We start from the raw sequence: 23,513 nt of genomic DNA on the forward strand, positions 1-23,513 counted from the left end.
TTTCTACTAGGTTTTATATAGAGCAAAACTAACTGGCAAGCAGTGGAGAGCTGCCTGGACAAAAAGTCATGTACTGATTGACACAGAACTTTTATCAGCTTAGAAGCTGCAAGAGATGGTTTTCTAACTGGTGATAAAGAGCCTATTGTGTGGATGCTGCTTTGCAAAGTTGATGCTCTTCAAGTCTGCACTAGTCAAAATATTGGAGCACAAATATCCGTTTTGCAAGTAGAAGCTCCTTCAGATCCAGCTATCAAACTGCTTCCACCTAGTTCTGTGCCCAGGATGGCAGCAAACACTTCATGCATATATCCCTGACATCTTCATATGTGCCCACTTTCTAAACAGAAACATCTCCATCTTTTGGGAGGTACAAATGAACCAGGGAGTAAGTCTGCAGAATGAAGCAACATGGCAGCGCTGCAAAACATGCATGTTTGCTACCCAATGAACACTGTAGTGCTCAAAACAGGGGCTTTGTTTTTCTGCTATGCCACTCGGTCTCAATTCTTGGGCTTCAAATATTCATTAACTCAAAAAAATAAGTTTGTCTCTTTATTAGCTGTAGGAAGGTAGCGAGGGTTCCCCCTTAATACAAAGTAAATTACTCCATTTATTCAGAGCTTGCTGCCCCAAATGATCTCTATGCCCTATGGACCATGGAGCTAGAGTTTTGTGCTCTAAATGGAGTGTGATGAGGACAGTGAACTCTGATAGACAAGATTTATAGCTAGAGGTGTGTTCTACCTAACTAAAGAATTCCTGAATCTGGCTTCCAGGAGACAACTTGTTTATTCACCATACCGTCTTTCCGACTAGGACACATCCCCATTCTTATAAAAACTAGCTGATATATGTAGGAAGTTGGCTCTGTATGTGCTATTTCAAAGTAAGGAATAGCATGCACAGAGTCCAAGGGTTCCCCTTAGAGGTAAAATAGTGGTAAAAAATAGATAATACTAATGCTCTATTTTGTGGTAGTGTGGTCGAGCAGTAGGCTTATCCAAGGAGTAGTGTTAAGCATTTGTTGTACATACACATAGACAATAAATGAGGTACACACACTCAGAGACAAATCCAGCCAATAGGTTTTTATATAGAAAAATATCTTTTCTTAGTTTATTTTAAGAACCACAGGTTCAAATTCTACATGTAATATCTCATTCGAAAGGTATTGCAGGTAAGTACTTTAGGAACTTCAAATCATCAAAATTGCATGTATACTTTTCAAGTTATTCACAAATAGCTGTTTTAAAAGTGGACACTTAGTGCAATTTTCACAGTTCCTAGGGGAGTTAAGTTTTTGTTAGGTTAACCAGGTAAGTAAGACACTTACAGGGCTTAGTTCTTGGTCCAAGGTAGCCCACCGTTGGGGGTTCAGAGCAACCCCAAAGTCACCACACCAGCAGCTCAGGGCCGGTCAGGTGCAGAGTTCAAAGTGGTGCCCAAAACACATAGGCTAGAATGGAGAGAAGGGGGTGCCCCGGTTCCGGTCTGCTTGCAGGTAAGTACCCGCGTCTTCGGAGGGCAGACCAGGGGGGTTTTGTAGGGCACCGGGGGGGACACAAGTCCACACAGAAATTTCACCCTCAGCAGCGCGGGGGCGGCCGGGTGCAGTGTAGAAACAAGCGTCGGGTTTTCAATGTTAGTCTATGAGAGATCTCGGGATCTCTTCAGCGCTGCAGGCAGGCAAGGGGGGGATTCCTCGGGGAAACCTCCACTTGGGCAAGGGAGAGGGACTCCTGGGGGTCACTTCTCCAGTGAAAGTCCGGTCCTTCAGGTCCTGGGGGCTGCGGGTGCAGGGTCTCTCCCAGGCGTCGGGACTTTAGGTTCAAAGAGTCGCGGTCAGGGGAAGCCTCGGGATTCCCTCTGCAGGCGGCGCGGTGGGGGCTCAGGGGGGACAGGTTTTGGTACTCACGGTATCGGAGTAGTCCTGGGGTCCCTCCTGAGGTGTTGGATCTCCACCAGCCGAGTCGGGGTCGCCGGGTGCAGTGTTGCAAGTCTCACGCTTCTTGCGGGGAGCTTGCAGGGATCTTTAAAGCTGCTGGAAACAAAGTTGCAGCTTTTCTTGGAGCAGGTCCGCTGTCCTCAGGAGTTTCTTGTCTTTTCGAAGCAGGGGCAGTCCTCAGAGGATGTCGAGGTCGCTGGTCCCTTTGGAAGGCGTCGCTGGAGCAGGATCTTTGGAAGGCAGGAGACAGGCCGGTGAGTTTCTGGAGCCAAGGCAGTTGTCGTCTTCTGGTCTTCCTCTGCAGGGGTTTTCAGCTAGGCAGTCCTTCTTCTTGTAGTTGCAGGAATCTAATTTTCTAGGGTTCAGGGTAGCCCTTAAATACTAAATTTAAGGGCGTGTTTAGGTCTGGGGGGTTAGTAGCCAATGGCTACTAGCCCTGAGGGTGGGTACACCCTCTTTGTGCCTCCTCCCAAGGGGAGGGGGTCACAATCCTAACCCTATTGGGGGAATCCTCCATCTGCAAGATGGAGGATTTCTAAAAGTTAGAGTCACTTCAGCTCAGGACACCTTAGGGGCTGTCCTGACTGGCCAGTGACTCCTCCTTGTTTTTCTCATTATTTTCTCCGGCCTTGCCGCCAAAAGTGGGGCCTGGCCGGAGGGGGCGGGCAACTCCACTAGCTGGAGTGTCCTGCTGGGTTGGCACAAAGGAGGTGAGCCTTTGAGGCTCACCGCCAGGTGTGACAATTCCTGCCTGGGGGAGGTGTTAGCATCTCCACCCAGTGCAGGCTTTGTTACTGGCCTCAGAGTGACAAAGGCACTCTCCCCATGGGGCCAGCAACATGTCTCGGTTTGTGGCAGGCTGCTAAAACTAGTCAGCCTACACAGATAGTCGGTTAAGTTTCAGGGGGCACCTCTAAGGTGCCCTCTGGGGTGTATTTTACAATAAAATGTACACTGGCATCAGTGTGCAATTATTGGGCTGAGAAGTTTGATACCAAACTTCCCAGTTTTCAGTGTAGCCATTATGGTGCTGTGGAGTTCGTGTTTGACAAACTCCCAGACCATATACTCTTATGGCTACCCTGCACTTACAATGTCTAAGGTTTTGTTTAGACACTGTAGGGGTACCATGCTCATGCACTGGTACCCTCACCTATGGTATAGTGCACCCTGCTTTAGGGCTGTAAGGCCTGCTAGAGGGGTGTCTTACCTATACTGCATAGGCAGTGAGAGGCTGGCATGGCACCCTGAGGGGAGTGCCATGTCGACTTACTCGTTTTGTCCTCACTAGCACACACAAGCTGGCAAGCAGGGTGTCTGTGCTGAGTGAGAGGTCTCCAGGGTGGCATAAGACATGCTGCAGCCCTTAGAGACCTTCCTTGGCATCAGGGCCCTTGGTACTAGAAGTACCAGTTACAAGGGACTTATCTGGATGCCAGGGTCTGCCAATTGTGGATACAAAAGTACAGGTTAGGGAAAGAACACTGGTGCTGGGGCCTGGTTAGCAGGCCTCAGCACTCTTTCAATTGTAAACATAGCATCAGCAAAGGCAAAAAGTCAGGGGGCAACCATGCCAAGGAGGCATTTCCTTACACAACCCCCCCCCCCCAAACGAAAGAGGATGAGACTAACCTTTCCCAAGAGAGTCTTCATTTTCTAAGTGGAAGAACCTGGAAAGGCCATCTGCATTGGCATGGGCAGTCCCAGGTCTGTGTTCCACTATAAAGTCCATTCCCTGTAGGGAGATGGACCACCTCAACAGTTTAGGATTTTCACCTTTCATTTGCATCAGCCATTTGAGAGGTCTGTGGTCAGTTTGAACTAGGAAGTGAGTCCCAAAGAGGTATGGTCTCAGCTTCTTCAGGGACCAAACCACAGCAAAGGCCTCCCTCTCAATGGCACTCCAACGCTGCTCCCTGGGGAGTAACCTCCTGCTAATGAAAGCAACAGGCTGGTCAAGGCCATCATCATTTGTTTGGGACAAAACTGCCCCTATCCCATGTTCAGAGGCATCAGTCTGCACAATGAACTGCTTAGAATAATCTGGAGCTTTTAGAACTGGTGCTGAGCACATTGCTTGTTTCAGGGTGTCAAAGGCCTGTTGGCATTCCACAGTCCAGTTCACTTTCTTGGGCATTTTCTTGGAGGTGAGTTCAGTGAGGGCTGTCACAATGGATCCATATCCCTTCACAAACCTCCTGTAATACCCAGTCAAGCCAAGGAATGCCCTGACTTGAGTCTGGGTTTTTGGAGCTACCCAGTCCAGAATAGTCTGGATCTTGGGTTGGAGTGGCTGAACTTGGCCTCCACCTACAAGGTGTCCCAAGTAAACCACAGTTCCCTGCCCTATCTGGCATTTGGATGCCTTGATAGAGAGGCCTGCAGTTTGCAGAGCCTTCAAAACCTTCCTCAGGTGGATCAGGTGATCCTGCCAGGTGGAGCTAAAGACAGCAATATCATCAAGATAAGCTGTGCTAAAGGACTCCAAGCCAGCAAGGACTTGATTCACCAACCTTTGGAAGGTGGCAGGGGCATTCTTTAAACCAAAGGGCATAACAGTAAACTGATAATGCCCATCAGGTGTGGAGAATGCTGTCTTTTCTTTTGCTCCAGGTGCCATTTTTATTTGCCAGTACCCTGCTGTCAAGTCAAAGGTACTTAGAAATTTGGCAGCACCTAATTTATCAATGAGCTCATCAGCTCTTGGGATTGGATGAGCATCTGTCTTGGTGACAGAATTGAGCCCTCTGTAGTCCACACAAAACCTCATCTCTTTCTTTCCATCTTTGGTGTGAGGTTTGGGGACTAAGACCACTGGGCTAGCCCAGGGGCTGTCAGAGCGCTCAATTACTCCCAATTCCAGCATCTTGTGGACTTCCACCTTGATGCTTTCTTTAACATGGTCAGATTGTCTAAAGATTTTGTTCTTGACAGGCATGCTGTCTCCTGTGTCCACATCATGGGTACACAGGTGTGTCTGACCAGGGGTTAAGGAGAAGAGTTCAGGAAACTGTTGTAGGACTCTCCTACAATCAGCTTGCTGTTGGCCAGAGAGGGTGTCTGAGTAGATCACTCCATCTACTGTACCATCTTTTGGGTCTGATGACAGAAGATCAGGGAGAGGTTCACTCTCTGCCTCCTGATCCTCATCTGTTACCATCAACAGATTGACATCAGCCCTGTCGTGGAAGAGCTTAAGGCGGTTTACATGGATCACCCTTTTGGGGCTCCTGCTTGTGCCCAGGTCCACCAAGTAGGTGACCTGACTCTTCCTCTCTAGTACTGGGTAAGGGCCACTCCATTTGTCCTGGAGTGCCCTGGGAGCCACAGGCTCCAGAACCCAGACTTTCTGCCCTGGTTGGAACTCAACCAGTGCAGCCTTTTGGTCATACCAAAACTTCTGGAGCTGTTGGCTGGCCTCAAGGTTTTTGGTTGCCTTTTCCATGTACTCTGCCATTCTAGAGCGAAGGCCAAGTACATAGTCCACTATGTCCTGTTTAGGCTCATGGAGAGGTCTCTCCCAGCCTTCTTTAACAAGGGCAAGTGGTCCCCTTACAGGATGACCAAACAGAAGTTCAAAGGGTGAGAATCCTACTCCCTTCTGTGGCACCTCTCTGTAAGCGAAAAGCAGACATGGCAAGAGGACATCCCATCTCCTTTTGAGTTTTTCTGGGAGCCCCATGATCATGCCTTTTAATGTCTTGTTGAATCTCTCAACCAAGCCATTAGTTTGTGGATGGTATGGTGTAGTGAATTTATAAGTCACTCCACACTCATTCCACATGTGCTTTAGGTATGCTGACATGAAGTTGGTACCTCTGTCAGACACCACCTCCTTAGGGAAACCCACTCTGGTAAAGATACCAATGAGGGCCTTGGCTACTGCAGGGGCAGTAGTCGACCTAAGGGGAATAGCTTCAGGATACCTGGTAGCATGATCCACTACTACCAGGATATACATATTTCCTGAGGCTGTGGGAGGTTCTAGTGGACCAACTATGTCCACACCCACTCTTTCAAAGGGAACCCCCACCACTGGAAGTGGAATGAGGGGGGCCTTTGGATGCCCACCTGTCTTACCACTGGCTTGACAGGTGGGGCAGGAGAGGCAAAACTCCTTAACCATGTTGGACATATTGGGCCAGTAGAAGTGGTTGACTAACCTCTCCCACGTCTTGGTTTGTCCCAAATGTCCAGCAAGGGGAATGTCATGGGCCAATGTTAGGATGAACTCTCTGAACAGCTGAGGCACTACCACTCTCCTAGTGGCACCAGGTTTGGGGTCTCTGGCCTCAGTGTACAGGAGTCCATCTTCCCAATAGACCCTATGCGTCCCATTTTTCTTGCCTTTGGACTCTTCAGCAGCTTGCTGCCTAAGGCCTTCAAGAGAGGGACAGGTTTCTTGTCCCTTACACAGCTCCTCCCTTGAGGGTCCCCCTGGGCCTAAGAGCTCAACCTGGTAAGGTTCAAGCTCCAAAGGCTCAGTTCCCTCAGAGGGCAGAACTTCTTCCTGAGAAGAGAGGTTCCCTTTCTTTTGCTGTGTTGCAGTTGGTTTCCCAACTGACTTTCCTGTTCTCTTGGTAGGCTGGGCCATTCTTCCAGACTCCAGCTCTACTTGTTCACCCTGTGCCTTGCACTGTGCTCTTGTTTTCACACACACCAGTTCAGGGATACCCAGCATTGCTGCATGGGTTTTTAGTTCTACCTCAGCCCATGCTGAGGACTCCAGGTCATTTCCAAGCAGACAGTCCACTGGGATATTTGAGGAGACCACCACCTGTTTCAGGCCATTGACCCCTCCCCATTCTAAAGTAACCATTGCCATGGGATGTACTTTTCTCTGATTGTCAGCGTTGGTGACTGTGTAAGTTTTTCCAGTCAGGTATTGGCCAGGGGAAACCAGTTTCTCTGTCACCATGGTGACACTGGCACCTGTATCCCTCAGGCCCTCTATTCTAGTCCCATTAATTAAGAGTTGCTGTCTGTATTTTTGCATGTTAGGCGGCCAGACAGCTAGTGTGGCTAAATCCACCCCACCCTCAGAAACTAGAGTAGCTTCAGTGTGGACCCTGATTTGCTCTGGGCACACTGTTGATCCCACTTGGAGACTAGCCATACCAGTGTTACCTGGATGGGAGTTTGGAGTGGAACCTTTCTTGGGACAGGCCTTGTCTCCAGTTTGGTGTCCATGCTGTTTACAGCTATGACACCAGGCCTTTTTGGGATCAAAGTTTTTACCCTTGTACCCATTGTTTTGTGAAGAGGCTCTGGGCCCACCCTCCTGTGCAGGTTTTTGGGGGCCTGTAGAAGACTCTTTACTATTTTTAGTTTTGGTTGTCTCATCACCCTTCCCCTGGGGAGTCTTTGTGACCCCTTTCTTTTGGTCACCCCCTGTGGAAGTTTTGGACACCCTTGTCTTGACCCAATGGTCCGCCTTCTTTCCCAATTCTTGGGGAGAAATTGGTCCTAGGTCTACCAGATGCTGATGCAGTTTATCATTGAAACAATTACTTAACAGGTGTTCTTTCACAAATAAATTGTACAGCCCATCATAATTACTTACACCACTGCCTTGAATCCAACCATCTAGTGTTTTCACTGAGTAGTCAACAAAGTCAACCCAGGTCTGGCTCGAGGATTTTTGAGCCCCCCTGAACCTAATCCTGTACTCCTCAGTGGAGAATCCAAAGCCCTCAATCAGGGTACCCTTCATGAGGTCATAAGATTCTGCATCTTGTCCAGAGAGTGTGAGGAGTCTATCCCTACACTTTCCTGTGAACATTTCCCAAAGGAGAGCACCCCAGTGAGATCTGTTCACTTTTCTGGTTACACAAGCCCTCTCAAAAGCTGTGAACCATTTGGTGATGTCATCACCATCTTCATATTTAGTTACAATCCCTTTGGGGATTTTCAACATGTCAGGAGAATCTCTGACCCTATTTATGTTGCTGCCACCATTGATGGGTCCTAGGCCCATCTCTTGTCTTTCCCTCTCTATGGCTAGGATCTGTCTTTCCAAAGCCAATCTTTTGGCCATCCTGGCTAACTGGATGTCCTCTTCACTGGGGCTATCCTCAGTGATTTCAGAGGTGTTGGTCTCTCCTGTGAGGGAACCAGCATCTCTGACTATTATTTTAGGAGTCAGGGTTTGAGGGACCCTGTTCTCCCTAGATAGGACTGGTAGGGGGGAATTTTCCTCCAAGTCACTATCCTCTTCCTCTGAGTTGCCACCCTCAGAGGGGTTGGCCTTTTCAAACTCTGCCAAAAGCTCCTGGAGCTGTATTTTGGTAGGTTTGGGGCCCATTGTTATTTTCTTTATTTTACAGAGTGACCTTAGCTCCCTCATCTTAAGATGGAGGTAAGGTGTGGTGTCGAGTTCCACCACAGTCACATCTGTGCTAGACATTTTGCTTCTAAAAGTTGGAATACTTTTTAAGAATCTACAACTGGTTCTAGAATCTAATTCAAACTTTTACAAACTTTTAAACTCTAAAAGAAATGCTAAACAGGATCTAACACAAGGCCCTAGCAGGTCTTTTAAGAATTTAGAAAACTTTTCAAATTGCAAAAATCAATTTCTAATGACAATTTTGGAATTTGTCGTGTGATCAGGTATTGGCTGAGTAGTCCAGCAAATGCAAAGTCTTGTACCCCACCGCTGATCCACCAATGTAGGAAGTTGGCTCTGTATGTGCTATTTCAAAGTAAGGAATAGCATGCACAGAGTCCAAGGGTTCCCCTTAGAGGTAAAATAGTGGTAAAAAATAGATAATACTAATGCTCTATTTTGTGGTAGTGTGGTCGAGCAGTAGGCTTATCCAAGGAGTAGTGTTAAGCATTTGTTGTACATACACATAGACAATAAATGAGGTACACACACTCAGAGACAAATCCAGCCAATAGGTTTTTATATAGAAAAATATCTTTTCTTAGTTTATTTTAAGAACCACAGGTTCAAATTCTACATGTAATATCTCATTCGAAAGGTATTGCAGGTAAGTACTTTAGGAACTTCAAATCATCAAAATTGCATGTATACTTTTCAAGTTATTCACAAATAGCTGTTTTAAAAGTGGACACTTAGTGCAATTTTCACAGTTCCTAGGGGAGTTAAGTTTTTGTTAGGTTAACCAGGTAAGTAAGACACTTACAGGGCTTAGTTCTTGGTCCAAGGTAGCCCACCGTTGGGGGTTCAGAGCAACCCCAAAGTCACCACACCAGCAGCTCAGGGCCGGTCAGGTGCAGAGTTCAAAGTGGTGCCCAAAACACATAGGCTAGAATGGAGAGAAGGGGGTGCCCCGGTTCCGGTCTGCTTGCAGGTAAGTACCCGCGTCTTCGGAGGGCAGACCAGGGGGGTTTTGTAGGGCACCGGGGGGGACACAAGTCCACACAGAAATTTCACCCTCAGCAGCGCGGGGGCGGCCGGGTGCAGTGTAGAAACAAGCGTCGGGTTTTCAATGTTAGTCTATGAGAGATCTCGGGATCTCTTCAGCGCTGCAGGCAGGCAAGGGGGGGATTCCTCGGGGAAACCTCCACTTGGGCAAGGGAGAGGGACTCCTGGGGGTCACTTCTCCAGTGAAAGTCCGGTCCTTCAGGTCCTGGGGGCTGCGGGTGCAGGGTCTCTCCCAGGCGTCGGGACTTTAGGTTCAAAGAGTCGCGGTCAGGGGAAGCCTCGGGATTCCCTCTGCAGGCGGCGCGGTGGGGGCTCAGGGGGGACAGGTTTTGGTACTCACGGTATCAGAGCAGTCCTGGGGTCCCTCCTGAGGTGTTGGATCTCCACCAGCCGAGTCGGGGTCGCCGGGTGCAGTGTTGCAAGTCTCACGCTTCTTGCGGGGAGCTTGCAGGGATCTTTAAAGCTGCTGGAAACAAAGTTGCAGCTTTTCTTGGAGCAGGTCCGCTGTCCTCGGGAGTTTCTTGTCTTTTCGAAGCAGGGGCAGTCCTCAGAGGATGTCGAGGTCGCTGGTCCCTTTGGAAGGCGTCGCTGGAGCAGGATCTTTGGAAGGCAGGAGACAGGCCGGTGAGTTTCTGGAGCCAAGGCAGTTGTCGTCTTCTGGTCTTCCTCTGCAGGGGTTTTCAGCTAGGCAGTCCTTCTTCTTGTAGTTGCAGGAATCTAATTTTCTAGGGTTCAGGGTAGCCCTTAAATACTAAATTTAAGGGCGTGTTTAGGTCTGGGGGGTTAGTAGCCAATGGCTACTAGCCCTGAGGGTGGGTACACCCTCTTTGTGCCTCCTCCCAAGGGGAGGGGGTCACAATCCTAACCCTATTGGGGGAATCCTCCATCTGCAAGATGGAGGATTTCTAAAAGTTAGAGTCACTTCAGCTCAGGACACCTTAGGGGCTGTCCTGACTGGCCAGTGACTCCTCCTTGTTTTTCTCATTATTTTCTCCGGCCTTGCCGCCAAAAGTGGGGCCTGGCCGGAGGGGGCGGGCAACTCCACTAGCTGGAGTGTCCTGCTGGGTTGGCACAAAGGAGGTGAGCCTTTGAGGCTCACCGCCAGGTGTGACAATTCCTGCCTGGGGGAGGTGTTAGCATCTCCACCCAGTGCAGGCTTTGTTACTGGCCTCAGAGTGACAAAGGCACTCTCCCCATGGGGCCAGCAACATGTCTCGGTTTGTGGCAGGCTGCTAAAACTAGTCAGCCTACACAGATAGTCGGTTAAGTTTCAGGGGGCACCTCTAAGGTGCCCTCTGGGCTGTATTTTACAATAAAATGTACACTGGCATCAGTGTGCATTTATTGGGCTGAGAAGTTTGATACCAAACTTCCCAGTTTTCAGTGTAGCCATTATGGTGCTGTGGAGTTCGTGTTTGACAAACTCCCAGACCATATACTCTTATGGCTACCCTGCACTTACAATGTCTAAGGTTTTGTTTAGACACTGTAGGGGTACCATGCTCATGCACTGGTACCCTCACCTATGGTATAGTGCACCCTGCCTTAGGGCTGTAAGGCCTGCTAGAGGGGTGTCTTACCTATACTGCATAGGCAGTGAGAGGCTGGCATGGCACCCTGAGGGGAGTGCCATGTCGACTTACTCGTTTTGTCCTCACTAGCACACACAAGCTGGCAAGCAGGGTGTCTGTGCTGAGTGAGAGGTCTCCAGGGTGGCATAAGACATGCTGCAGCCCTTAGAGACCTTCCTTGGCATCAGGGCCCTTGGTACTAGAAGTACCAGTTACAAGGGACTTATCTGGATGCCAGGGTCTGCCAATTGTGGATACAAAAGTACAGGTTAGGGAAAGAACACTGGTGCTGGGGCCTGGTTAGCAGGCCTCAGCACTCTTTCAATTGTAAACATAGCATCAGCAAAGGCAAAAAGTCAGGGGGCAACCATGCCAAGGAGGCATTTCCTTACAATATAAAAACAGCAAATCACCTCATTTTAAACTATACCAGGCTAATAATAAAGGATATCAACTTAAGTAGCTAAATGGACAGCTTGAGAGTAATAAAGAATCAGAAGGAAAACAGTCTCTTTGGTGATGAGGGGTCAGTGTCAGGCATTCTGCACCCTGGAAAGGTGTTTCCATCCAACATAGCTCTCGCTCACTTCAACCCTCTTCAAAATTAAAAGCTATGTAAGTGCATTCATTGATTAGGGAAAGAGCTGGAGGAATGGAAGAGTCTATCTACAACCAAGGGGATCATAGGGACTTGGCACGGTGGGCTCTACCTCGCTCTGCTCCCAATATATCTAGTACTGCCCCTGACTTCTTGTTCACTGTCAGACCACAATTCCCCTCTTTCACGGTCTGCCCATTCTGCAATTTCTGACAACCCACTATTCCAATCTCTTTACCATGTTCCATTTCATCTCACAGTAACCCTTATCCAAAATACTTTATAAACTCATTCTCTTCCTTGAATAGCACTTTCTGAATCCATAGTAGTGAGAAATATGCTCCTTCACTGGTTTGAGGAGCATGTCCTGGGCAATTCTCATTCCATTCCAGCAAAGAAAGAAATAACATGGAATGTTCCCCTTCAGAATTTCACAAGCCACTCTGCAGCATAATAGTAGTAGTGCTGTGCATACTGGTGGCAATGTGCACAATGGCTAATCAATGCTGTTTGAATACAATGAGTACACTGGCACGTCAAAGGTGCTTTGCCTACTGGAGGCACTGAGGATAACTGCAGGGTAATTTTGTTTGCCAAGGATGGTTGAGCCTTTGCACGTGATGGGTAATGCATACACTGATGTCTCACAGTGTATTTACTTATCAGGGTAGACTGTTACTAGAACAGCAATAGTGCTTTGCATACTGAGTTGAAATATGTATGTTGCTTTTCAAAAGTGCTTTCTACACTGTGGGCAATGGTGAAACTGGCACAGTAATATAGTATTTCAATTCTGCTGGCAACATGGATGCTGACAAGCAACGTGTGCTTGTTATGGCAGGGTATGTAATTTGACAAGTCAACATGTATGCAATTAATTTGGTAGGCCTTTTATTTTCTGGCACAGACTTATTTGGGATTGTCACATGAACAGTGATGGGCATTAAGTCCTGAAACAGTTTTAGAAACTGATATTATTTTCTCCTGGCAAATGATTTTTGGTGGACTTTTCTGCTGTATCAACTGTGTTAGGTAGGGATCACTTCTGTAGTTAGACATATGCATTCATGGTTGTATCCCATTATTACAACATTCTGAATGGCACAAACAATTTAGAACTATTCGGAAACCCTTTTTTTTTTTTTATGTATTTTTTTTACAGGGTTGAATTGACTAGTGAGACCTAGCCTTCTTCACCGTACATCCTCAGCTCACAATTTTAAAGAGAGAAACTTGGTATTTTTTCTACTGCAAAGGAACACGTTGCACAAAAAAGTAAAGTGTTATATTTTAATCAAGCTTTCATACTGGTCAGGCATTTTGTAGCACATCATTAAAGAAGTCAGACATCCATGAGTTACTGTGTGTGCAAATTCAAGTTTTATTTTGAGTTTACTTAATAGCAGATTATTAACTCAATAATACAACAGTTTCCTTGTCACGGAATACAAGACCACCTTTGAAAGCATAAATAACAAGGCAGGATCACAGGATGAATCCTAAAGGGTTCTGGTTATTCTGAAGGTCCTGGTCACTCTTAGCATTGGGTGGACACTAGCATACTTGGGAGGGAGGGGAGTTCATTGGTTTGGGAGTTCTGTACTTACCCGTAGGCATGGCAGGCTGGAGAGTTCTCCGTGTAGTGTCGTCAGACTGTTGTGGCTCACAGACAGATGTTCCTGTGTCCGGAAAGGAGGAATATTCAAAATTTAGAAAGAAAGTGAGCAACAAAATAAAAGACTATTCAAATCATGTATCTTGTATTCTGTTCTTACAATGAACACAAATATACATATATGTAATGTGGAAACAGTATAAAATAGGACAGCAGGTTAGTACTGATGGTCAATGCACCCCCCCCCCCCACCTTGTCTCAATAAACAACACCTCCCAACCACTACTTAGCTGTAACTGGTGGCCACTACTGCATTTGGTAAACGATTTGACATCTTTTTGACCTTGAATTACAATAGATTTGGTGAGGCACAATATTCAGCACAATCACAAACATGCAAAGATATGTTGATTATAATGCAAAATGTAGGCTTACAGTAACACTGACATTGTTAACTCAGAGAAAATATCATTTAAAATAAGAAATACATCCTCTTTTTTCTTGCCAACATTATAGAAGGGAGTCCACTTAATGATTTCGTAAAATTCAATGTAGGATCCAAGCTCCTATCTCAGTCATATTTTATGTGTATAAAGACCTGTTCTTCAGAATGTTCAACAAACAACCTTAAATATTAGTCACCTGTCAGCATCCCCAGAAATAGGTCCCAAAATTGGGAGAGGGAGAAATAACCACGTGATTTGCCCTGTATATGTTAACACTAGTACGGAATGGAGGTAAAATAACCCAAAAGTTTACAAGTGAGATGTCTGGAAATGTCTGTCGGCCACAGTAACAGAAACAAACAGGGTCTGAACGCTCTAGACGCGACTTTCTGTCACATTATTGCACAAAACGCAACTAGTGCATTAGTATCACTTTGCATTTTGGCATGCCTTGCCTGTGAGACATTTTGGACCCTACTATATTACCATTTGCTTTTATCAACCAACATAGCCTTGATAAAGTTATATTGACAAAACACACGTCCGCTGCTTCTCTTTTTATCATGACTATTTTCGATACTTTGGACATTACCAACTGGCTGTGAACTTCAAACTGCAGGCCTCCTTGCCACAAAAACTCCAATATGTGCTTTTTCAGCTTAAATTTGGAATCATATCATATCATACTCAGGTGGCTGTTTCTTCTTCTATCACAATTGTTCTGGATACTAAAGACATCGCTTTCTGGCTGTGAACTTTGCATTGATCATACATTTTGTGACTTCACCTGGGTAAAATCAACGTAGGAAAAAGGTTTATTCTTGGGAAAATAACAGGATCACAAGGTCCATCATAATTACTTTCTTTTTTCATGTTCATTCACTTTATTTATTACTGTTATTCTTTAGGTGTGCTCCAAATTTATTTTGTATCCCAAAGACAAAGACCCTAATTGTTGGATTTGAACACAGTGGCAGTCCCGCTGAAACATGTATTTAAAACTGAAGTCAGAATAAACAATCTAAAGAAAACATCTTAAGTGTGGGACACTAGAGTCTTTTGGTCACATCATTAGGCAAACGGACTCAACCTATGTCAGACACCCCAAAAACATAAGGCATGTAATCAAAATGTTTACCACTCCAACAACTAGAAGGAAGGATAAGGCACAGCACGTGGATATTCAGCCGACCCTGGAATACACATGGGAGACTGTATCCCAAAAGACAATTAAGGGGGTGCGGAGGATGGCACAGGTTAGTGGAGAAGTGTATGGTAAGTGCAAGGAACCTCTCTTGGACTAGCTTGCAGCACAATCAAATTGAAGATGCTGCTCCCCATAGAGGTGAGAAGTGATGCATACTTACAGCCAGTCCCTCAACAAAGGACGGATGACTAATGTATTGTGCTTCATTATTTCTATAGCCCTTTCCTATCGCCTGTTGAGGTCCCAAATCGTTCTGTAGGCCATGGGGCGAATTTATCCTATACTGAGATGCACTGAAGTGAAAAGGGTGTTTGTTTGTAATGGTCTCAACTATTTGTGTTGGCTACTGTTGTCATGCCCACAGAGTATTTTTGCATTGCGAGTCAACCACTAAAATGCAGAATACATAAACAAAAAAACATTGACAAAGTCAAGGTCTTGCTCATGTGAGCTATTTATTACCTTTGCCAATGTTTTTAGCAATGTTGTACAGCATGGCTGATTTTTTTATTTTTATTTTTTAAAAAGGCACTGTGACATGGCTGACGCTCACTGAGTAATACTGATTTTTTTTCTTATTTGTTTTTAACTACTGGCAGGAGGGCGGGGAACATTTAGGAAGGAGGAAGAGAAAACACATGATGTAGATGCCTCACACCCTGCACTTCCTGCAGGAATGGTGGGAGGGATGGGTGGGGGGGGGGGAGAGGAAGGCTGGAGGTGGTATAGCATTTAACCGCTTGGGTGCCTGGGACGCAACTGTTACGTCCTGGGGAGCACCACTCGGGTGCCCAGGACGTAACCGTTACGTCTTGCACCTGGCCCTCGTGGGAAATCGCTAGCGCTACCCCCCCCCCCCCCCCCCCCCAAATGGCCTCCCTCCAATGGGCAGGGATGGAAGGAGATTCGCTTCCCCTTCCAGTCATTTGCTTCCAGCACGTATGAGAAGGAAGAGGTGAGTTTCTCTTTCGGCCGGGGGGAGACTGTTTCAAAAGAGGCATTGGGGAAAGGAACTTGGTTGGTGGGTGAGTGATCTTTCTAACATAACCTAAGTGCATTTCAATTCAGAATTTTAATGTTTGGAACATCACAGAAGTATGTGGACACATCAAAATTTACATTACAAAACTACCTGGGTTTGGTGGGGAAGGGCACCTATGTTTTTGGTCCTGGGTGCGGCCTTCATCTAGGGAAACCTATCAAACCCAGACATTTTTTTTCTTTTTAAACTAGACACCCCAAGGAGTCCAGGGAGATGTAGCTTGTGTGGATCCCTCAACATTTTCTTACCCAGACCACTCTGCAAAACTCAAAATAGCATATTTTCCTCACTTTTCTTTGTAGGATCACCGCTCAGGCACAAATTTCCTACCACCCAGTGTTCCCTTCAGTCTCACATGGAAAATGATACCGGATAGCCTACAATTGTTTGTGGATGTCCACATCTTCCAAACTCTAATAAAGACTCATGGTCCCAAGCTTTCATCTATTTAAAATGAAACCGAGGGCATCTGTTTCTACTAGGATTTATATAGAGCAAAACTAACTGGCAAGCAGTGGAGAGCTGCCTGGGAAAAAATGATACCTCACTTATGTGGGTCTCCAAAGCAGAGTCAGCCTAAAGATGTATAAAAGAAAAATAAACCAACTCGCTGTGCTATCCCCTAAATCTCTACAGGTTTTGGCCTTTTTATGTTGGAAGGTGGCTAAAAGCACATAAAAGAGTGAAAATGGGGTATGTCCAAGTAAAATGCCAAAATTGTGGGTTTCAGATTCAAGTCTGCCTGTTCCTGAAAGTTGGGAAGATGGTGATTTTAGCACCACAAACCCTTTGTTGATGCCATTTACAGGGGGGAAAAAACCACAAGCCTTCTTCTGCAGCCCTTTTACCCTCATTTATTTTTCATTTTATTTTTTTAAACAAACAAAATTGTCGCTGATTTTTTGGCTAATATCTTGGGGGGAACCCACAAACTCTGGGTACCTCTGGATCCCAAGGATGTTGGAAAAAAAGGACGCAAATTTGGCGTGGGCAGCTTATGTGGACAAAAGGTTGTGAGGGCCTAAGCGCCCAAATAGCCAAAAAGAAGGCCTGGCACCAGAGGGGGAAAATGCCTGGCAGCGAACGGGTTAAAAAAAAAAAAAAAAAAAAAAACTCTTTCAGCCATGATGCACAGCAGCCGACTGACAGATCGTGTAGGCAAGACTTGCTGGCTCTGTGAATTTTTTTTTTTTTTGGCAGGACAAGGGAGTGGGATTGTGGAGCACCAACATGTTACAGGAGAGGGGATTATAAGCAACAATGTGCTATGGGAATGCAGCGTTATGGAAGTAACAAAGTGGTAAAAAAAGGGCTGGGGATGTGTAAGCAACAATACAGGAAGGGAGGATAGGGGTGGAAGCAACAACATGAAAGAGGGTTGTGGAGGGTGGAAACAATGATGAGGGACCGAAGTGTGAGTGTATGGAAGCAACCACGCAGAACAGGAGGTTTGAGGTATGGAAGAAACAATACAGCAGGGTTGACTTATGGAATCAATAATGCAGGATGGAGGGTGTAGGTGGTAGAACCAAGAATGCAGGATGGAAGGGTGGGGTGGAATCACCAATGCTGGATAATAGGATTTGAGATGGAAGCAACAGCACTGGACGGGAAGAGTGGGGTTGGAAGCAACAACATAGGAAAGGAGAGGCAGTGGAAGAAACAACATGGACAAGCAACAATTGAGTGTGGGAGTGGGCAAGGAAGAACATGGGCAAGCAACACAATGTGGGATGGGAGAAAGGGTAAATGGAAGCATTAACACTGAACGTAACAATGTGCTATGGCAATGGACAAGTAACAATGCAGAGCATGGAGGGTAGGGTGAGACGGCCAACAAAACCATACACTCTTATGGAGTGATGCAATTTTTTTTTTAAAAGTAACTCTGAAAGGAGCGCAATTGAAGGACGCTGGGCAAGAAGCAGAACGTGGGCCATGCGCCAGAGAAGGGACAAACACAGGAAGAGGAAGTGAAGCCAGCACACAAAGAAGCGAGCCAGTGGTAAACAATGGGTGGGCTGTTAGCCCCCTGTAAGTGAACAAAGTGTCTAGCAAGCAACAGGACATGCTCAGGCAAGACCTGAAAAGGGAACAAACTATGCACGTTTACTGTACAGAAATCTGTTAGTAAGGCAGTTTTGCATTGAAAAAAATGTATTGCTCTTTCTGATATTGTTCAGGCAAAGACAGGACTACTTCTGACCTCACAAACTCTACTTGTCCACTAACTATGGCAAGTCATATTCCATCAGGTCACGCTATTTTCAGGACCTACTCGGCCATTCTGGCGGGTTGACAACAAACAGGTGTTCTGAGCAGTCAGAAAGTGAAGGAGTAATAAAGACGCCTTTAAATCTTTTTTATCTTGGCCCAATTGCTCTGTGTTCAAAGATAGAGGTCAAAAGTCAGTTAGTCTTCTTAAAATTACCTTTCCTTCTCTGACTGAAGAGTTCCAGGATTTTGTAAAAAACTGTCTAACTTGCTGTAAAAAGAGTGTGAAATGAAAGGCTGTCAGGTGTAAGACTGTGTCTAACACATTTAAATAGCTAAAAAGCCATCTGTACAAACATTTCAAAATATATTTCAGTAGTTGGGAAAGACTATTTTTTGTGTAGTTCTGGGTGATTAAAAAAAAATATTTTAATAGGATGAAAACAAAATCAGAACACTTTACTTGGTGATGTGCAAATGATAAATATGTTTTCTGAAACCCAACTGTCTTAGATTATTGTTATTACACTATATCCTTTTATCAGTATAGCTGGACGTTGGTGCGAAGCATTTTGGCCATTTCTTGGAAATTTACTGTCAGTAAATGACACTGCGCTACCATATCATGCCTTACTACTATATTTATAAAAAGTGAGTGTTTAAACACACCGAGAAACGTTACTGCCCTGCTCCGATTACAATGCTATTAGTAAACTAAGACGCAACTAAGAGATCACGTGTACCTTATATGTGGGCTAGATTCTTAGGGCCTCATTTATGAGAAAGTCATGCAGTGCAGCGCAGCAAGTCACCTTGGTGCACTGCGTGACAAGGAAAGGGCAGGAATGCTCCATATTTAAGGAAATATGGCACATTCCTGTCCTTTCCTATACGCTGGTGAAGAATGGGCTGCCTAGCACCAACGCAGGCACCTTTGCACCATGGTACATGGGTGCCTGCATTGCATGCGAGATTGCTTTTGAGCAGGAAGGGAATTTTCCGGAAGAAAAAACAATCCTGGGTGTGATATTCCTCTATGTATACTGCACATTGAAATATGAAGAAACTAGAAGAAAGAGATGTATCCTTGTTACTCCTCCCTTGGAATGTGTAAGATTTTGGTGCATCCCCAGGTTTACAAGTTCTTGTAAATCTGGGGATGTGTCAAAACCAATGAGAGATTTGTGGGAACACCCATGCAATGCCTTCCCAGGGCAGAGTAATGCAATGCAGCGATCTGCGCTGCATTGATTTACTCCAGATTTTTTGAGCCACTCAGAACCACGCAAAGTGTCTTTGAGTGGCTTCCAAAATCTGTCTAGAGGTCTGCACCACATTGCATGGTGCAAGTGTGATGCAAACACCCTTTTAAATAGGACCTGTATTGTACATGAAGAAACATTTTTAGTATATTTAAGCAAAAAAGAGATTTTTTTTTGTACAGCAGAAATGCTGAACTCGCATATTTGAAGGTGCACTCATATGAGAATGAAGGAAAAGGTGTCTCTGTAAAATAAAGTATTTGCCTAGAATCACACAATTTGAGACCCATCTTATGGTCAAGTACATCACAGTTAGGTTGAGTATATTATTCAAGTTACTCGGCCTGCAGGTCTAGTAATATTTTTATAACGTTTCAAGGCCTGTACTTGTAGTTGCTTGTTTGAACGTTGAAAAGGAACTCATCACAATCAAATGAAGGTTTTTGTGGGCAGTATTCATGATACAGAATAAAGCTAAGGATTTGTATAAAGGAACCTATGTTTTTTTATGACTACCCTATCATCTGTGTATTGGTGAAGAAGAATCAGATATTTTCTCAACTGGATGGTCTTTTAAGCCTTAATGCTCCGTCGCCAGATTTTTTATTATGCTCGTAAAAACCCTTATAACTGACTTCGGATTGGCAACAACGATAACGCTATTAAAGGTGGCTGTCTTAGATTACTGGGGACCGGTTTTTGACAACTTTGTGTCAGTCATCATGAGTAACAAACATACAGCAATGTTAATAACTGAGTCTCTACAACACGTTTGGAGAAGATTCGGAGTCCTGGCTTGGAAAAGTCTAAATACTTCTCGTTACTTATTAAAATTAAAATACTAGATTGTTTGTGCAGGCGTAGGTACATACAAAGGATGGAGAGCAAATTAGGCACCTTTGCTTCTCAAAACTACAACACAGTTAAGAAAACTGTCCCACCTTCCATGCTGATCGGATGAAGTAAATAAAATTTTAAATCTCCTGTTGAGTTTCCATCCTATCAACTTTTTTTTTTATATTTTTTTTTTAAGGGTGTTGATTACTAGTTCTCACCTCACTAACCAATAAAATAAAAGAATGGTTCAACATTGTCTGTGTTGTACAGAAACAAGCTCTGGACTTTGAAATATTTGTTAACTACATTTTTTTTTTTTTTTTTCAGTGCTAACGGCACTCTTGATGTCTTAGTACATGAAAAATGTATGCTGGACCTGTGAACTAATTTTCTCCAAGGCCTGCTCTATTCTTGGGCTTCACCTGACTACCTTCCTTGCCTTATGACCCAAACTACTCCGCTTCTCTCCTTTGTACTCCACGGGCCAGTGACAGAACATGAACATAATGAGATATTAGTTCCAAAACTCTCTACAGGTTCTTTACACCTCTATAAACTGAAAACAAATTAATCATCTTTGTTCTACCCACTAACATGTACACATTATTCCAGCTTCTAGCATAAGGCACATGATACCTTCACAGAAACATACAACACATTCACTGAGCTATATAGTATTTAGTGATAGCTACACTGTGCATTCACATCTATCCAATTATCATTGCTTTAACTGGTACAATGAAGCAGGCGAGCCCAAAGGGCTTTATCAATTTCTTCCAGTAGCAGATCTATATTTAAAGGGAAGAAATCAGTCTAGACCAGTGTAGTGGCGGCCCGTCCTTTAGGGTGGAGGGGCCACTCTCCCCCCACCCTATGAAGAGTGTCTGTCAGGCTGAACAAAGGTCAGCCTGACAGACACTCTTCATGCTCAGGTAAGGCAGCCAGGAGCAGACATGCGCGATTTGCGCAGACTCCTGGCTGCCTGAGCTGAACTTTGCTGGGCTGAGGAGGTCACAGCTCTTATGGGCGTGACCTCCCCGGCCCAGCAAAGGTGCCTCGAGGCCCTCTCCTGGGTGACGAGGAAAGAGTCACCAATTGACACTCTCCCTGGGCGCTTCAGTTTAAGCCCTGAAGCGCCCTGGGCGAGTGTCAATCAGTGACACTTCGTCACAGAGTGGGGTGGGGTCAGCAGTCTCACTGACCCCATCCCACTCTGTGACGAGGCTGGGACTGCTGCCTTCCCTCATTGGCTGACCTCAGGTCAGACAATGAGGGATGGCAGCAGTCCCAACCCTCCTGAGACCTGGAGGCTAAAGGTAAGTGTGTGTGTGTTATGTTTTACATTGAATGTTTGGTGCGCGCGTGCATGTTTGAGTGTTATGAGTGTTGTTAATGGATGTGCGTGCGTTCGTCTGTGAAAGAATGAATGTGTGTGATCTTGTAAAATGAATGTTTGGTGCGCGCGTGCATGTTTGAATGGAATGAGTGTTGTTAATGGATGTGCGTGCGTTCGTCTGTGAAAGAATGAATGTGTGTGATCTTGTAAAATGAATGTTTGGTGCGCGCGTGCATGTTTGAATGGAATGAGTGTTGTTAATGGATGTGCGTGCGTTCGTCTGTGAAAGAATGAATGTGTGTGATCTTGTAAAATGAATGTTTGGTGCGCGCGTGCATGTTTGAATGGAATGAGTGTTGTTAATGGATGTGCGTGCGTTCGTCTGTGAAAGAATGAATGTGTGTGATCTTGTAAAATGAATGTTTGGTGCGCGCGTGCATGTTTGAATGGAGTGTGTGTGGTGTGTGTGGTGTGTGTGGTGTGTGTGGTGTGTGTGTGTGTGTACCGCCCGCCCCCAAGCTGCCACTGGACCAGAGGTTCCCAACTTGTGGTCTAGGGACCCTCAGGGGTCCGTGTAGCCTTCTCAGGGAGGCAGCGATTGCTTACAAAATTAACTAACATTAACAGATTAATAAAGTGTATATAAATAAAGTGGCTAAATGTACAAATGAACAATGTAAAAAAGTACTGTAAATGTCAAGGAATTTGAAATTGGAGGCTAAAAATTTAATTAGTATCCTCAAATTGATTTGTGAGAGCAGTGCAGGTGCATAAAACTGAATACAGTACGGATGATGTGTAGCTTCAATTGAATTTAGATAAGCTTGAATATTCCTATTAAAACATTTTTTTGTATTTTATTTGTTTGCAAATTAAATAAAAAGTATAATTTGTGTTTTATGGAATGCTCGTTTCTGTATTGTTTTGTGATTCAAATCATCAACAGTGTATAGGCCTGTGTCCCGGGCATCTAGTAATGACTTAGTGGGGCATTCCCAGATTCAAATAATGATTCAGAGGGGTTACGGTAACGATAAGCAGGGGATCCTCAGAAGTCAAAAGGTTGGGAACCACTGATCTCTGATCTAGACTCACTAGATTATCAGCAGTTCTGGGCTTGCCAGATATAGGGTTTCTATTAATAGAGAGCTAGGATAACTCCACGAAGGATGGAATATGGCTTGAGTTACAGGCAGGGTGCAGACCAAATGCCAGACAAAATAATCAAAATGATTAAAATGATTAAATCTGTTTCAAAGCAGGCACAAGGTCGACAAAAGATAGAAACTGCCCAGCAGCATTTCAATAAACAGGAGAGAGTTTTGGCCTCAGAAGTTTGGTGATGCAGGGAAGAAATGCCACTCTTGCCATTTTTTATATCCCTTCACTGGCGGAACAATGTTAACAGTATAAACATAACAGGAGGCGTTACACGGCATAAACAACGCATTGCAAAAATTTAGGAGAGCCTCGAAACACTACTCATTCACAAAAGGGCAAAGTACACCGTGGGCGATGGAGAACTGATTCCCAACAGCACTGAATTTTGGCTAGGACACAAAACCAACAAAAGACAAACATAAAAGATACTCTGTGTTTTTGGACTAAAGCGGTTGATCATGGGGAGATTTGTGCAAACATGCATCAGCAGTCATTATCCCAGAGACATCTTATAACTGGGAGATTCTGATTACAAACTGTGCTGGAAGGTCTGGTTCATGTCATATACGACTCTCCTGATGTTAGCCTGGGCTATTCCAGATGACTTGACCTTTGCGTAGCTACATAGAATTATCATCTTTATCTTACTGCTTCTGGAATGAGTAATCAAATGAATCCTGTATTCTCTTCATCTAACCAATGGTGACATTGACTATGTTGTCTTCGGTGTGCATGTACACAGATGTTTTACAATTTATTACATAAAACCTTTAAAAACGTACAAAAGCAGGCATTAGGGGAAGGTAGGGTGATATAGTAATTTCTCTCAGTAAGACTCTTCTAGCTCAAGGGGAATTGTTTCAGGGCTTCATGGATGATCTGC

The 23,513-nt window shown here is 45.0% G+C and overlaps 1 protein-coding gene across 2 annotated transcripts in view; it reads right to left on the reverse strand.

Annotated features, from left to right (window-relative positions):
* Positions 1-23,513, reverse strand: part of FLII (FLII actin remodeling protein) — a 208,551-nt gene that overhangs the window by 160,612 nt on the left and 24,426 nt on the right. For both annotated transcript variants that reach the window (XM_069210099.1, XM_069210098.1), the window contains exon 3: positions 13,118-13,189. In XM_069210099.1, the coding sequence (XP_069066200.1) occupies positions 13,118-13,189 (72 nt within the window). The remainder of the gene's footprint in view (positions 1-13,117; positions 13,190-23,513) is intronic.

The sequence above is a fragment of the Pleurodeles waltl genome, chromosome 10, assembly GCF_031143425.1.
Source record: "Pleurodeles waltl isolate 20211129_DDA chromosome 10, aPleWal1.hap1.20221129, whole genome shotgun sequence".
Taxonomy (NCBI): domain Eukaryota; kingdom Metazoa; phylum Chordata; class Amphibia; order Caudata; family Salamandridae; genus Pleurodeles; species Pleurodeles waltl.